The sequence below is a fragment of the Nyctibius grandis genome, chromosome 6, assembly GCF_013368605.1.
Source record: "Nyctibius grandis isolate bNycGra1 chromosome 6, bNycGra1.pri, whole genome shotgun sequence".
NCBI classification, from domain to species: Eukaryota; Metazoa; Chordata; class Aves; order Nyctibiiformes; family Nyctibiidae; genus Nyctibius; species Nyctibius grandis.
Window position 1 is genome coordinate 62,569,101 of NC_090663.1, and position 14,672 is coordinate 62,583,772.

General features: G+C 38.9%; 1 protein-coding gene across 1 annotated transcript; it reads left to right on the forward strand.

The window, feature by feature from the left end:
• Positions 1–86: 86 nt before the first annotated feature.
• Positions 87–13,927, forward strand: RRH (retinal pigment epithelium-derived rhodopsin homolog). Its single transcript, XM_068404110.1, has 8 exons — positions 87–493; positions 1,146–1,319; positions 7,309–7,499; positions 9,158–9,257; positions 9,981–10,134; positions 10,495–10,663; positions 12,748–12,926; positions 13,821–13,927. Exons 2-8 carry the CDS (start codon positions 1,214–1,216, stop codon positions 13,924–13,926), a joined length of 1,005 nt encoding a protein of 334 aa, XP_068260211.1. The 5' UTR covers positions 87–493; positions 1,146–1,213; the 3' UTR covers position 13,927.
• Positions 13,928–14,672: the final 745 nt, after the last annotated feature.

Consider the following 14,672-nt stretch of genomic DNA (forward strand, 5'->3'; position numbering starts at 1 on the left):
AATGCTCTATGAGTGTTTCATGGGTTAGAGAAGGAAGAGCTCTTCGGGTATACTTCCTTTCTGTGGGATGGCTGTATTCCTCAGTACCGCCTGTGTCGCTACACCATTATTGCTGCTCAGAAGACACGTCCCTAGCCTGTGAGCCTGCTTGAGCTGCCTGTGAACCACATACAACTGAAGAACCACAGGTTGCTCGTCCTTGTAATTTTTATACCCATTATGAGTACAAAACTGGAGGCAAAAACTGTATGAAGGGGAACTGGTGGGAAACCCCTTCTTTGATTGCTTATACTGATACTGCATATAAGCTCTTTGGGCAAGGGTTTATTGCAGCTAATATTTATGCAGGATTTTGTAAAAGGTCTTTGGTGTGCTGCTGCTTCATTGTTGAAGAGAAGAAAACACGAGCTTCTGATGCTCAAGGCTTTGGAAAATGCCTAATAATTTTCTGCCCAGTCTGCTTCCCATTTCTGCTTCAGAAAATTTGCCCAAAGTAAGCTTACATATGTGTGTTTGGGAGGGGGAGGGTGTTCAGACTTGTAAGGCATATTCAACAACCATATTCTGCAGACCAGGCTATTTTAGAAATGTAGCAATTGAGTTTTCTGAAAGTTGTGCTTCACTTTAGGAAGTACTGGACTGTGTTCTTCTTGTGTCTGTGTCAGCTTGAGAGTTTAAATCGAACTAAGAATCTTGAAGAAGCAGGTCTTTAAGGATCTGAATAAGTGTATCCTACTTTTTAAAGAAATTGACATTTGTGTCTTTATGTTGTGCTATGGTTTTTTGTGTTTGCTATGATGGTGGGAATTAATTCCAAGCCAGGCTGATGACCGACGAACCTGAGCCAACTTTTATTCAGGTTTCTGAAGCATTGCACAAGAGGTTTGAAGGGGAAAGTTTGGGGGCATGTGACAGTTAATCTCTTTAGCAGTAAGAATGAAGTTTAAGCTTACTGTTGGAAATGTACTCAGTTCTGTGCTGCTCTTTGTTTTAATCTCCTGCATAGACTGGGAGTGTAAACTTCTTTGCACTTTAGTCCAATTAAATTGTGCTTGGAGGCTGTCAATGGTGGGGGGAACTCCCCCCTACCCCCTTTTTTTCAATTGTTCAGTAAGTATTGAATAATGAAAGAATTTGCCTGACAGGGTTTTGTAGTGTTTCGTCGTCTTGATGAATTATTGCGGAGGACAGACGACAGTCTCTTTTGTCCAAAATGCCTTGGAATGATTCATCCAATTCCTCAGAAAGTGACAATGAAGCTCATTCAGCCTTTACACAGACTGAGCACAACATAGTCGCAGCTTACTTAATAACGGCAGGTATGGGCATTGGCAAATTGTTGCGTAACTTTTTAAAATAGAACTGTAGATCTGAATGCTCATTTTGTATAGTAACAGCGATGGTATTTCATTTTGTATTACACAAATGTCTGATGGCTTTTCTCTGTAGTTTACTGACAAGTTAGCAATCAGCAGGCTGATGAGGTGTGCAGAAACATCTAAGTTTTCTGCTCTATATTTGAAGGCAGCGTTATGTCTCGAAAAATATATTTTGTTGATATGTAATTATAGAAGAGAGTGAGAATTAATTTCTGCCAGCTTGCAAAAGAGATAAAAATAGGGCATAGCTGTCACATCTTGCATTTTTCTGTGATGTGCTTGAAGCTATCTTGAGATTTCTTCTGGGCCACATGTTCGTAGTAATATATGTGTAGTCTGAGCATGTGAGCGGGTGTCTGTAAGGGGGTTGTAAGGGGAAGGGTTGGAATGTGACTTAGAGGGAGGGAGCTGGTCATTAATCAGAGAGGAGCAGACTCCAGTTGCAGCTGTATTTTTCACCGATGACACGTGTTAGAAAAAGCATGCTGGAAGGCTTGACATCGTGTTCGTTCCCTGTGACTGCAATGGCCTTTGGCTAAACTTGAATGATTATGGAAGTATTATTTTTTTCCCTTGAAAACTTTCTCATTGTTATAACCACAACTGCTTCAGTAATGTTTTTCTGAAGCATTGAGTGCTATAGCAATGAAATATCAACCTGACCAAAACCTGAAACCTACTGTGTTTAAAAATAGACCTTCTGTAACTTTATTATGGAAAATTAAATCAATTTATAAATACTTTATTCATAGACTGTACCATACATTTTCTATGTTATAATTCGCTTTTAAAATACATTGAAATATTAATGTAGTTCAGGTTTATATGAAATAGTATTGCTGATGGTCACATTTTATTTAGCATATCTGTTTGAAGTGGCAGGTATCAAATTGTTGTTCTGGTAAAGAGGATATTTTTGAATGCAAAGGCAATAAATTATTTCAGGTTTTTAGAGAAATTGGTTGAACAGCTACACAGATCAGTAGACTTGTTAAGAAGCTTTAGAGATGGATGATGGTCAAGTATTGGAGGGCTAGCCACACTCTGCAGTACTACCACACTATTTGCAGGTAACTGGATCTATTAGGTGCTGCAAATATGTATGATACTTGTTATATTTTAATTAAAATTGATTACATTGTGTGTAACAAGGTGGTCTTTTCAGATAGTTTGACCACCTGGTGTTAGGGATCAAAGCTATCATATATGATGAATGGGATTAGCCAGAATCGACCCAGCTCTTCTTTCTTAATCTTGCATGTAAATTAAATGCCTTTAGAAAAAAAAAGTTGGATTACTTTGTGGTGGGTTTTTTTTTATTCTTATTATAATTGGGGGGGTCTAGTAAATTTTTCACCTGTAGCTTGGACTTTGCTTTCTTAATGAGGAACGTTTTTGACAGTTAGGTCTATAACATCTGTGAAAGTATGATTGATTGCTTTGCAAATGCCTTACCACAGCAAATCTCACATCTGGAAAATGTAAGCTGCATGAATAAGCATATGTCTAACAATAAGAATGAAGTACAGGTACAGTGTTCGTCATTATGCTGCTTTTTAAAAGGTTTGAATGCTTCTCTCTTTTGCAAATAATTGTTTTCTGAGAAGGAAGTAATTGTTAAGTATTGCACTCTACAGTGGTCAGTGTATTAATTTTAGTGATGACAACAGGGATACTCAGACTGCAGGAAGCAATATTGCCTCATGGATATCCTTCCGCTTATAATGGTGAAATGCTCTGGTTTAATTCTAAAATGCTAACCGGAAAAGTAAATTCTGTGTTATACACGGACCTAACCTTTGTTGTTTTGATGCTACTACCCATGTGCCTTGCTTAACTCTGTTTGGCCTTGTATTTGCATTTGGTCTGCCTTTAGTTTTTGTTGCTTCCCTGGGAAGAAGGAAAATAAGAAATTCTTCTCCTCTTGATCAGTTCATGAGGTTTTTATCTTCATCTTCAGAAAACTACAAGGTTTAAAGAAATATGGAATAGTTGTTTAACCCTCAGACGTTTCACAGGCCAAGTGACAGCATCCATGTGCTTTTTCTGAATCGCATGAGTTCATCCCAGCTGATGATTTCAGGTTACTGAAGGTCTTGGGCTTGGTCTGCACTCCCTGCCCTCTAAGAAATCATAGAATCATTTATGCTAGAAAAGACCTTTAAGATCGTAGGGTCCAACCATAAACCTCACACTGCCAAGTCCACCACTAAACCACATCCATAAGTGCCACATGTACATGTGTTTTAAATACCTCCAGGGATGGTGACTCCACCACTTCCCTGGGCAGCCTGTTCCAACACTTGACAACCCTTTTGGTGACGAAATTTTTCCTGATATCCAATCTAAACCTCCCTTGGCACAACTTGAGGCCATTTCCTCTTGTCTTATCGCTTGTTACCTGGGAGAAGAGGCTGACACCCACCTCACTACAACCTCCTTTCAGGTAGTTGTAGACAGCGATAAGGTCTCCCCTCAGCCTCCTTTTCTCCAGGCTAAACAACCCCAGTTCCCTCAGCCGCTCCTCATAAGACTTGTTCTCCAGACCCTTCACCAGCTTTGTTGCCCTTCTAATTGACGCTGCTTAACTGCTGTCTGGAGAAACTTTGTTCTTCTAATTGACCTGATTCTCAGAAACAGGGAAGAGAGCATTTATTGAATCTACATGTCTTTTCTCACTTTGTTCAAGATGGAATCCATCTTCTTTCTTACATTTTGCTCCCCAGAACTTTTTTTTTGGCTCTGTTATTAATTTGTTTTAGTGGTGCTAAAATTTTTAATGAATATAGGCTTATCAATTTCAACTTTCTTTTCCCTGATTTGGTTTGGTTTGGTTCCCTCCCCTCCCCTGCTTCATTTTAAGATAGGGCTCTGAAGCACTAAATTTAAGTGTGTCTAGCACGATCCTTCCTTCACCCTGAGGATATGAGTTTACAGTCCTGTTGTATTTCTGATTTCATTCTTGGTAGCTGTAATATCTGTTAGAGCATGCCTCATAAGAAGCCTGTACTGTTTTATAAACTTGTAATTCTATTTTGCTTCCTGTCTTGCAAGAGATGGCATACTACCTGTCAGCAGGAGAGCTGACAGAACTGGCACTGCGAGTGATTTTACAGTGGTGTTGGTTTCTGATCAGATCCCCAGTTCCCTGCTTTTCTTCATTTTAGGGGCTCCTAGCATCAAAGTGTCATTCCTGAAATGAGTGAATATGATAGCTGATGGCATCTGTGTGGCTATGCACATAGATATACGTATGCACATAGATATACATATGCACATATACATAATCTGTAATGTTATTTTCAGGTACTAACCAGGAGACTTGCACCTGAGAACAGGCATGCTTCATGGTTTTAAAAAGAGAATAGAAAGAGAGATAGCCAAGATTTAATTGTAATTTTGCCTCATTTGATTCTAAAATTACTGAATCTGTTAAGAGAGTTTCTGTAATATAGGAGATTGGTACTGATTAATAAGATGTTGCAGTGAAACTCCTTATGTGAGTTTCAGGTATAATGAAGAAGGTACCGATTTACATAATTGAAATGGAGAAACTCCATTTAAAAGCTGAAGAGTTGGTGGTGTCCCTAGTGTCCATTATCCAAGTATCATCTTTGTTATATTTTTATGTATGTTATTATGATTTCACTGGCTTTCCTTCTCCCCTTTTTCATGTCTGTCATAGTATTAACAAAGCTCTTGCTGAGCATAGTGGTTCAGATGGTACTTCTGATGTGTGTTTTACTCTAGAAATGTCTTCCTCAGTTTGATGCACTGGGGTGTGTGCTCGTGTTTATAAATTTATGGATTGTGTTCCTGTGGACTGCCAATGGTGGAGTCCACAGGACTTTCCATGATTTGGAGGAATTTCCATATCAATACCAGTTGAAGGCTTCAAAATTCAGCTGTAGCGCTAAAGTGCTTGAAACCGATTCTTGCTCTCAGGTTTTCTAACCCTGCTGATTTGAGGTTATTGTTTGAACTGCAGCGTGTTTGTAGTCTGACTATAAACTGATGTTAGAAATTTTTAGCTCTGTCCTCCAGCATTGACAGTGACAGAGATGGAAGAACATTGTGTAATACTTAAAAACCTTATTGCCTTTTCCGCAGAGGCATGTCAGCAAAAGCTAAGCTGTGTGTGTCAGGTTTTTAGTGGAGGCAATAGAGGAGCAGAAATCCCATCAGTGAAGGTGATGGATTGCCAGGGGACTGGAGCAGGATGGGCAGTGACTGTGAAAGAAGATGGGTCTGCTTTTGGCAGTCCACACTCAGTATGACAGCCATTCACTCAAGCTCCTTACAGAATCATGCCTCAGCTCTGTGATTATTAAAACTACAGTATTTTGATTCATAGGTGAAAGTTTTTAAATAAAAAAAAAATCTGAGGGGAATTTCCACGGATAATGTATTGTTAGACTTTTATCAACATAACGTTCCACTGCGCACTTGTAATTTAAGATGCCCAGGCTATACAACTGTTTGTAAGTTTAGGATTTGGTTCAGTGATACTGTAACAGCTGTGCCAGACTAGGGAATCTATGAACAACTTACAAATTCCTGTGATTATTTACAAGTTATTTTTTTAATGACATTAATACATTTGCTTGAACATGTTGGAATTCTCCATAAAATTGATAAGGGCTGTTAGTCTTTCTCTGCTGAAATGCAAGGGGGAGTTTTAAACCTTATTAGCTGTTTATTAATAACTCGTATTAGTAGTGGGTTAGTAAATGTTTAGTGGATGGGAGTTTGCTCTGGATATCTCTGCAACAGGCTAGAGTCTGAAGAGAATAAAACTACAACAAAAAACCCCGTGTTTTATGGGAGTGCCATGTAAGCTCACTCCAAGAGTGAGTAGGATTTGGCTGTGAAGGAGGAAAAGCAGGGAAAAAGGAGGATCTGTAGGTTTTAATGTAGATCACCAGGATCAGAAAAGCTTGCTGATGCTCAGGGTTCTGAAGAGTGTCCCAGGCACCTCGAAGAGCATTAAGTCCAAAGCAAATTTCAGAGGAATTGGACATGAAGTGAGGAAAAAGTACATTTTAGCTTTAGTACTGTATTTCTTTATTACAACCCCTTGTCTGCTGGCCATTTCTTGTGTTGCCTAGTAATAGACTTCAGACACGGTTTGAGTCAAGCCAGACCAAAGAAGTTTAAAAATATACAGGTTAGTGAGACAGGAGCAAGTTCAGTGTGGAGCTGGACTTTTACCATGGCTATGACACAGCCCTAGAGCTTGGCAGGTGGAGGAAATAGCTCTGGTGCAGGCCCAGCCGTGCCACTGCAGCAGGCTGTGCGGGTCATCCAGGCTGCTTGACAGGGCTTAGAAAATACAATTTGCAGCAACCTGAGCCAACTCTGATGCTTGCAAAGGACTGGGACCTCATGAGCAGAGGGGAGTTAGTCTGGCCAGGATAGTGGTAACGAAGTCAAAGTTTCTATATTCCTTTTGCCCAGGATTATTGTCTGAATGCACAGTGGAAACTCCCCATTGAGAAAGGAAGATCTCAGGTGGTGGAAGGAGCCGTCTGCTAGATCAGGTGCATCGTAAGCCCTGCCTTTTTTTGCCAGTCACCAACCTGCATTCTTTTTTTGCCATGGAAGATAGCACTGTACTCGATGGCTGGAGTGTTTGAATTGTAATCCTAGATGCTTTTGAATTTCTGCTATGCTTGTTGTCTTTGCATCAAAAGTCCCAGTTTCAGCAAAACACTCCACTTTTGGCCCTTACTGAATCCAAGTGAAAGTTACCTAATTGGAAGAGCTTTTCTCTCCTCTTCAGGTGTCCTGTCCTTTTTGCAAAATTGTACTTGACCAAAAATAAAACTTATTTAGGACTTGGATATTACAATAGGCTGTATTTCTTCTACATGTATGTTACTGGCTGGCATGTATCTTTTGTAAAGTTTCCCTTTTTCTGTTTTTACAGGAGTCATAAGCATTTTCAGTAACATTGTTGTGTTAAGCATCTTTGTTAAGTACAAAGAGCTTCGGACAGCAACCAACGCAATTATTATCAACTTGGCTTTTACTGACATTGGTGTTAGTGGCATTGGTTACCCCATGTCTGCTGCCTCAGACCTGCACGGAAGCTGGAAATTTGGGTATACTGGATGCCAGGTATTGCAATTCAGTCAGGGAGAAAGTTTTGAACACTTAAAAGCAAACTGAGAAATTAGTAGTAGCTCTACTTGATAAGACTACTTAATAAGGCTACTTAAAAGAAGTAGCTCTTCTTTTAAGTGATAAGATGGAGATGCAAATTTTGACTCTAGACCCGAAGCTGATGTTCTGTAATGTCAACAATTTCTGGACATAGGATTTTGTGTGAATTTCATTCCAAATTTATATTTTTAATCCGAAAACATTGAAGTGTAACCTTATGTTTATCAACTAGAGATTTTAAAATAGCTTTAAGAAGGCTTAGGAAATAAAATCCCCAAATGAAGAAGGTTATAGTAGCACATGCACATTTGATGACTTATTTGATAGTTAAAAGACTTTGGATGTGGCTGCTGTTTTGATGATGAGCTTGTCAGATGTTAATGAGCTCTGCTTGCCAAATACATGTTCTTTTGGATGGGACTATTAGGATATCCAAAATGAAGGCCTACAAGGCTATTGGTCTCCATTAAAGATTTATCCTAGTTTTAATAGCTGTCTATTTTTAAAAATAGACTGACTGAAAAATTATGCTTCCATAGCAGAGAGATGGTGCACTTTGCTTGCTGTGTACTGTGATTTAAATCTACTTTTTTAAAAGACTGCTGGGCTTAAGTGCCCAGGAAAATGAGTAGTAATGTGAGGACGTATGCTGAAAACATGAGTCAAGGAAAATATTAGCAACACTATACATTTTGGACCTTTATATAATGGATGTTTATAACAATCTGACATCACTTGCCTGAGTACACAGTTATTTCAAGCTCAAAATTCAGTCAATGTTTGACAGGAAGCCTCACTTTTAACATCTTTGGATCTAGACTGCTTTTTAGTGGGTTGAAGTTGATGTGAAATCTGACTACCAATGCTTTGGGAGTTAAGATCACTTGAAGCACAACTCATGTCAACCTAAATCAAATGAACTGAGATGGCTGAATGTCATGTGGTTCTATTATAACCACTGGTGGCATGTAGTCTGGCACAGGGCTCTCTATTTCTGGGGTGCCAGTGGTAACACAGCCCTCCCAGTCATCCGTCCTGGTCAGGCTACCCTTGGGATGACTGGGCAGATGCATTTGGAGGATGTTGGGATTGCAGCATATGTCCCTGTGTGCGGTAAATCTGACACATGTGAAAATGCGGGCTGACGGGGAAAACCAGGGTACCATATCTGTGAAGTAAGCATAGTTATACAACAGGGGAAAGAGTGACAATTCAGGACCTCACATTTGCTAAAGCCGTAACTTTTTTGATGAATCAAATGCTCTTCAGGGTTCTTTAAGATATATCGAAAACATGAATTGAACCCCTCCCACCTCCAAACTCTTTCTCTCTGAATCTCAAAATTTACTTACTGAAGTATGGTGTTCATTTGCTTTTTAGACTGTCTTTAGGATTTCTGATGTGCACACAAGCAAGTTGCTTTTGAAATGTTTAATCTTAAATGAGCCAGCTCCAAATTGGCTGCATTTAATTAGTTCCTTCACTGCCTTGCTTATGGAAGAGAACACTGGCTGAATGTAATGTATTGTAGTGCCTTGATTCAGTCCACAAATTTGTGCTTGTACCTTTGAAAGATTTCTCAGAAAGGGTTTTTTTGTTTGTTTTAATTTCAGATCTATGCTGCCTTAAATATCTTTTTTGGGATGGCAAGTATTGGTTTGCTCACCGTTGTTGCAGTTGACCGTTATCTGACAATCTGCAGGCCTGATATAGGTACTGTACTTATGTTCAAAAATGGTTCGCTGTTGGGCTTCTATGAAATAAGAGTCTAATTGTATTGTTTTCTCATGAATGACTCCATAATTACAATGCTGGACATAATTTGCATTTAGGGCATGATCCTCTAGTACTTGGTTAAGTTATCTAATTGGCATGGATGGTACTGCTTGTGAAAGTGAAAATTTTGCAATTAGGCTGTTACTCTGGTTATAAGTTGTATTTTCATGGCTGTTCGGTCTTTAGAGGGCCCCATCCATATACAGAAGCACACGGAGAGCCTCTAGCTGTGGAAGGTTTCGACGTCTTGCAAGCGGGTGTCTGCCTCTAGAGTTGTGTTAACACTGTACTGGATGTTTTTCTCTCCTCTCTGGTACAGCTGTATTGTAACAGTTAATTCCTCCCCCTGCAATCACGCAAAGATGTACTTGAATGCACTGTTGCATAATAAGCTTTTTGGCATGGGGTTAGGATCAGGTGTTGCCTGTATACTGTGAGTTGGGATGGGTGATGGTATTGAAGTGGTGTTTAAGGCTGGAAGGCTTGAGATGTTGTTCAGCACTATGAAACAGGTGTGCTACAGTGTTTGGGAGTGTAGGCCTTTGAAAGGATCATTATTAACCTGGTATGTGCTTGCTGGAAGCCACGTACCATTCAAGTTGTACACTGGAAAGAAGGAAAAGATGACAACGGTTTGTGATTTTATGTGCTTGGCCACAGGAAGAAGAATGACTACCCGTAGCTATGCCACTCTAATCCTTGCTGCTTGGATAAATGCAGTCTTTTGGGCTTCCATGCCTGCTGTAGGCTGGGCTAGCTACGCTCCAGATCCCACTGGAGCAACGTGCACAGTAAATTGGAGGAAAAATGATGTGTAAGATTCCCCTTCACCCTTTCTTTTAAATTTGCTGTCTCGTTGAAGGCTAAGATTATTTAATTCACCACTGTATGAGCATAACTTCTTTCTGAAGTATGAAGCCTAATTTATAAAAATCATTTTAAAACAATGGAAGTAATATAGAGCAAGTCTGGAAAAAACATAGGAATTAAGCCATGCTTGAAAACTGAAAGACTTGTAGTTGCTAATAAAAAAATAAAAGCTAAAGAAAAATTTCCTAATTCTTTAAAAGCTTGTTTTAAAATTTCATAATCAAATCAAAATGTCAAATTCTTTAGTAACTTTTCATGGATGGCTATTTTTAAGTTACTGTGTTTTGTTTTTCTGTCTTATCAGGTCCTTTGTTTCCTACACAATGAGTGTAATTGCTGTTAATTTTGTTGTACCCTTAACAGTCATGTTTTACTGTTATTACAATGTTTCCCGGACAATGAAACAATATGCCAGCAGTAACTGCCTGAAGAGCATCAACATAGATTGGTCTGACCAAGTAGATGTGACAAAGGTATGGTAAATGAGGGCATGTTAGTTTTAAGCATGTTCTTTTGTGTTAAAAATCGTGGGGGCAAAGGAAAAGTGCTGCCTTTTAAGCTTTTCTGTTTCCTACATTTTCCCTTTTCCTGTCGCACTAAATATTAACTGAAATTTAGCCTTGGTGAAAAATCTTGGCTTGACTTACAACACTAGACTATTTACTTTTTGCCTAATACTCTTTCCAGATGAACAGCTACTTTGAAGGCTGGGAACAACATGAATTTTCCTTGCCTCTGCCCTCTGTCATTATCTAGAAACATACCTCAGAGGTGTCCTAGGAGGACTTCTACTCTGTGTCTGCAGAGTCCTTAGGCTTTCTGCTAGGTTCACAGGTGTATCTGGTCTGAAATGGATTGGTCAGCTCTGGTTTGAACTCATGGCCTAGAAAGGAAAGTGCATTTCCAAGCTCCAGAGCTGTGTGATTCCGATCCCTTGTTCTTTGCAGTCTGTTGAGCTTATTTCTTTCTTATGTAAACAGTAGCAAATGTGAGTTATGGCATAAAATGATATATCCTGCCTGGAAGGTTGACATTCTTTTAATGTGTAAAAGTCCTTGAGAAAAGTTGAAGTTCACTAGCTCCTTTGATTTTGTGTAAAGATATGATTTATGGTTAGGCATGATGAAAAAGTGGGAGAGAATTGGACAGAAGAGTATGTACTGAAGCTTTTTAATGACTTATCAATGCAAACTTAAACTTTCTTGGAAAACCTTCTCATTGCTAAATTCTGAAAAATGAAACTTTTACCTAAAAATACCAATTTGAGCATTTTGGTCTTCTGAATAATTTTCAGAATGCTTGAAACTGAGGATTCAGTTATAAATTTAGACTCACATTTGTGAAGAAAATGCTTTTTTCCTGTTATGCAGTTGAAGACACTGAGTTATATTTAAAAAAAAAAAGGGAAAAAAAAGATTGAAGCTTTGGAGTTAAGCAGTATCCTTTAGAATTGGGCTGCTTGCTTTTTCACAAATTAGTATCTTCTAAGCTTTCAACCACTAAACAAACCTATAAATGAAAGGGTTCTTTCTTTACATGATTATCGATAGGTATTATGTTTGTATTTAAATAGGAATCTTCTGTGGAGAGTCACTGCTTGTTAATTGGTTATTCTCTAGAACAGCTCATTCAAAGTAGCCATTTACTTCTTGTTTCTCATTTTGTTCATCACTGAAAGGCTGAGTAAAGGTATAGGTAAACAACACGGGAATCCTGTACATATGAAGAGCCCTGCAGTTTTGTTTGGCTTTCTAGTGATTTGGTTTGTCCTCTTGATTAATTTGACATTTCCATTACTGATTTATGTCCCTGACAAAAGCCAGAACAGTCTGTCCCAGTTGATTCCTCTCCTACCCTTCCACTACCCCCAGTTTGTCACTGTTCAGTTCTAGCTGTGGCGTGGTGTGTTCGGGGGTTGTGAGCCCCAACATGCCCAGATTGTTCTCTCTGACAGGCAGGCAGAGAAGACATGACTGCTCAGATACCTCCTCAGTATGGTGCTTGAACATGGCTAAATTCTTCATTAAACCAAACAGACACTTCTGGGTTCCTTAAGTATATGGATTGAGCCTTTGTGTCCTAGAACATTTACTTTCTTTTATTTAACTGTACCATAGTTAAGCCTTATACAACATTTTTATTAACAGCCTTATTAAACGTTTGTCTTATATTTTTCTCTCTCTTCATATTTATTGTTTGTAATAGCATCCCAGAGTGACCTGTTACAGTGGTCATAATTCATGTGTGACGTCCTCTCTGACCATTTAAACTTCTGATGGACAGATTTAACATAATCCATAGCACTGACTGTGAAGGAAGATTGTACGTAATGAAATGACAGCATGCCAAAATACATGGCAGTGTGATGTGCTATTAAATCCCCAAAGTGAGATTTCATTATAACCTGGCAAAATTTGCCAGGTGTGCTTAACGTGTTGTTATTTGGTTCTGGATAGCTCTGTTTTCACAACACAGGTGCGTGTGTTTTTGAGGTTAGGTTGTGAGGTCTTCATCTTCAAGTAATATTGGTTGTGTGTCTGTTCTTCTTGTTTTACAGATGTCTATTGTGATGATTGTAATGTTCTTGGTGGCATGGTCTCCATATTCTATTGTCTGTTTATGGTCTTCCTTTGGAGACCCAAAGAAAATTTCTCCTGCAATGGCCATCATAGCTCCTCTATTCGCAAAATCTTCCACGTTCTATAATCCCTGCATTTATGTCATTGCAAACAAAAAGTAAGTGTTCTTAATTTAGCATCAGTCTACTTCATGATTTTAGCATATCATCTAACTTTAGAAGAATCATGTGTAAAATATGACAAACTGATTAGCGAAGAGAGCAAAGGCTAAGCCATCGCTGATTTACCAAAGATGACATTTTGGACAGAAAGGTCTAAAAAAAATTGTTTTGATCATCATCAGAACATACTGAATTGATAGAGTTTTGAGAACACACGAAGCTTTTGTAAGACAGTTTTGAAAGTCCCTTTGTGGTTTCTCACAGGGACTTTTTATGGAATTTGGGTTGCATCAGCAGTAGACTGGTTTTAATGACTGTGGCCAAAATGTGTGGCGGCTTAGTGCCATATAATTTCTGTAGATTTCTTTGCTTGATTTGGGATGTGTCATATTCTGACTGATTAGGATAGATTGACACTTTTCATTAAAGTAAATAAGCTAAGCCTGTTCTTCTGTTTTGAGCAAGCATATCAAATGCGCTAACCAAGCAACTGTGTGTGACTGAGAACTGGGTTTTGCAAAGAGGCATCCATCTAGAAGCAGAGCCTGTGATCTGTCTAGGTGAACTTATCTGATCCTGCTGAGTCGATGAAAAACTATCTCATTTTTTTCCTCATTCTGTAAGTCCATCTTTGTCATGGCTATACCCTGTCCTGTGGTAAGCAAAAGCTGCTATGACTCCTGTTGCAGAAGAAACACTGAACTTATTCCTGTACAGGGAAGTGAAAAATAATCAGGTCCTTTTGAATTCCAGATACACCATTTGTTACTAAGTAAGTTTTACTAAAATTGAAAACTGTTGTAATACTTAAGGTCAGCTCACCCAGTTTTTCTTTGTATTTGGTTCTCCAGCTAATGATCTTTCTGCTTTTCCTTTCTTGTCCTTTGCAGGTTTCGGAGGGCAATCCTAGCAATGGTGCAGTGTCAGACAAGAGAAGAGATAACTATAAACAATGCCTTGCCCATGAGTGTATCTCGAAATGCACTGACATCGTAGAACTCATGTCATTTGCCTGCATAAGTTACATGGGAAGGAGTGGAATCTGGGTTAAAGTTAATTAATCTTTTGGAAGATTAATCTTTTGGGATAATAATCTGCCCCAGCCAGCTGTTTTCTGTTAATCACAGTAATCTTTTTAGATAGGTTAAGAAGACAGACAAAAAACCACTAAGACTTTAGTTTTTGAGAGTGAGGTTTATTGGCCCAATATGTCTGTCCCAAACAAAAAAGGCTAGTGAAGTGGTCGCTGTGACTCTTACAGGGTTGGACAAGGTGACACAGGGGTGGGGAGAGACTAAAGCAGGGAGTGCTTAGGTTCAGTAACATGATTTTGCACCTGTAATTCCTTTCATGAATTACTTTCCCTCAACTTCCCTTGAAAGTTTTCCAGACTCTAAATATTCTGGATTCTCCCTGTGTGAATATATTTCTATACCAAGAGTCCATGTTGATATGCTTTGCAAAGTTCTGTTTCTGTGAATATGTTAAGATACCAAAGTATCTAGCCAAACCCTACAGAACCTGTTATCAGCTTTTAGAATTTTGAAAGAGCTTCAGGATATTTTATGTGTTTTAAAAGTTTTCGCTCACACAGCCAAATGAATTTGTAGGAAAGACAGCTTTTGTTTTAGTAGTAGTACGTTTCTCATGCTTGTGACTGCACAGCAAATCCTCAAAATGAGACAAAATGCACCGTAAAGCTTGACACTTGGGAGGCACATAAAACTGAGTAAATATATATG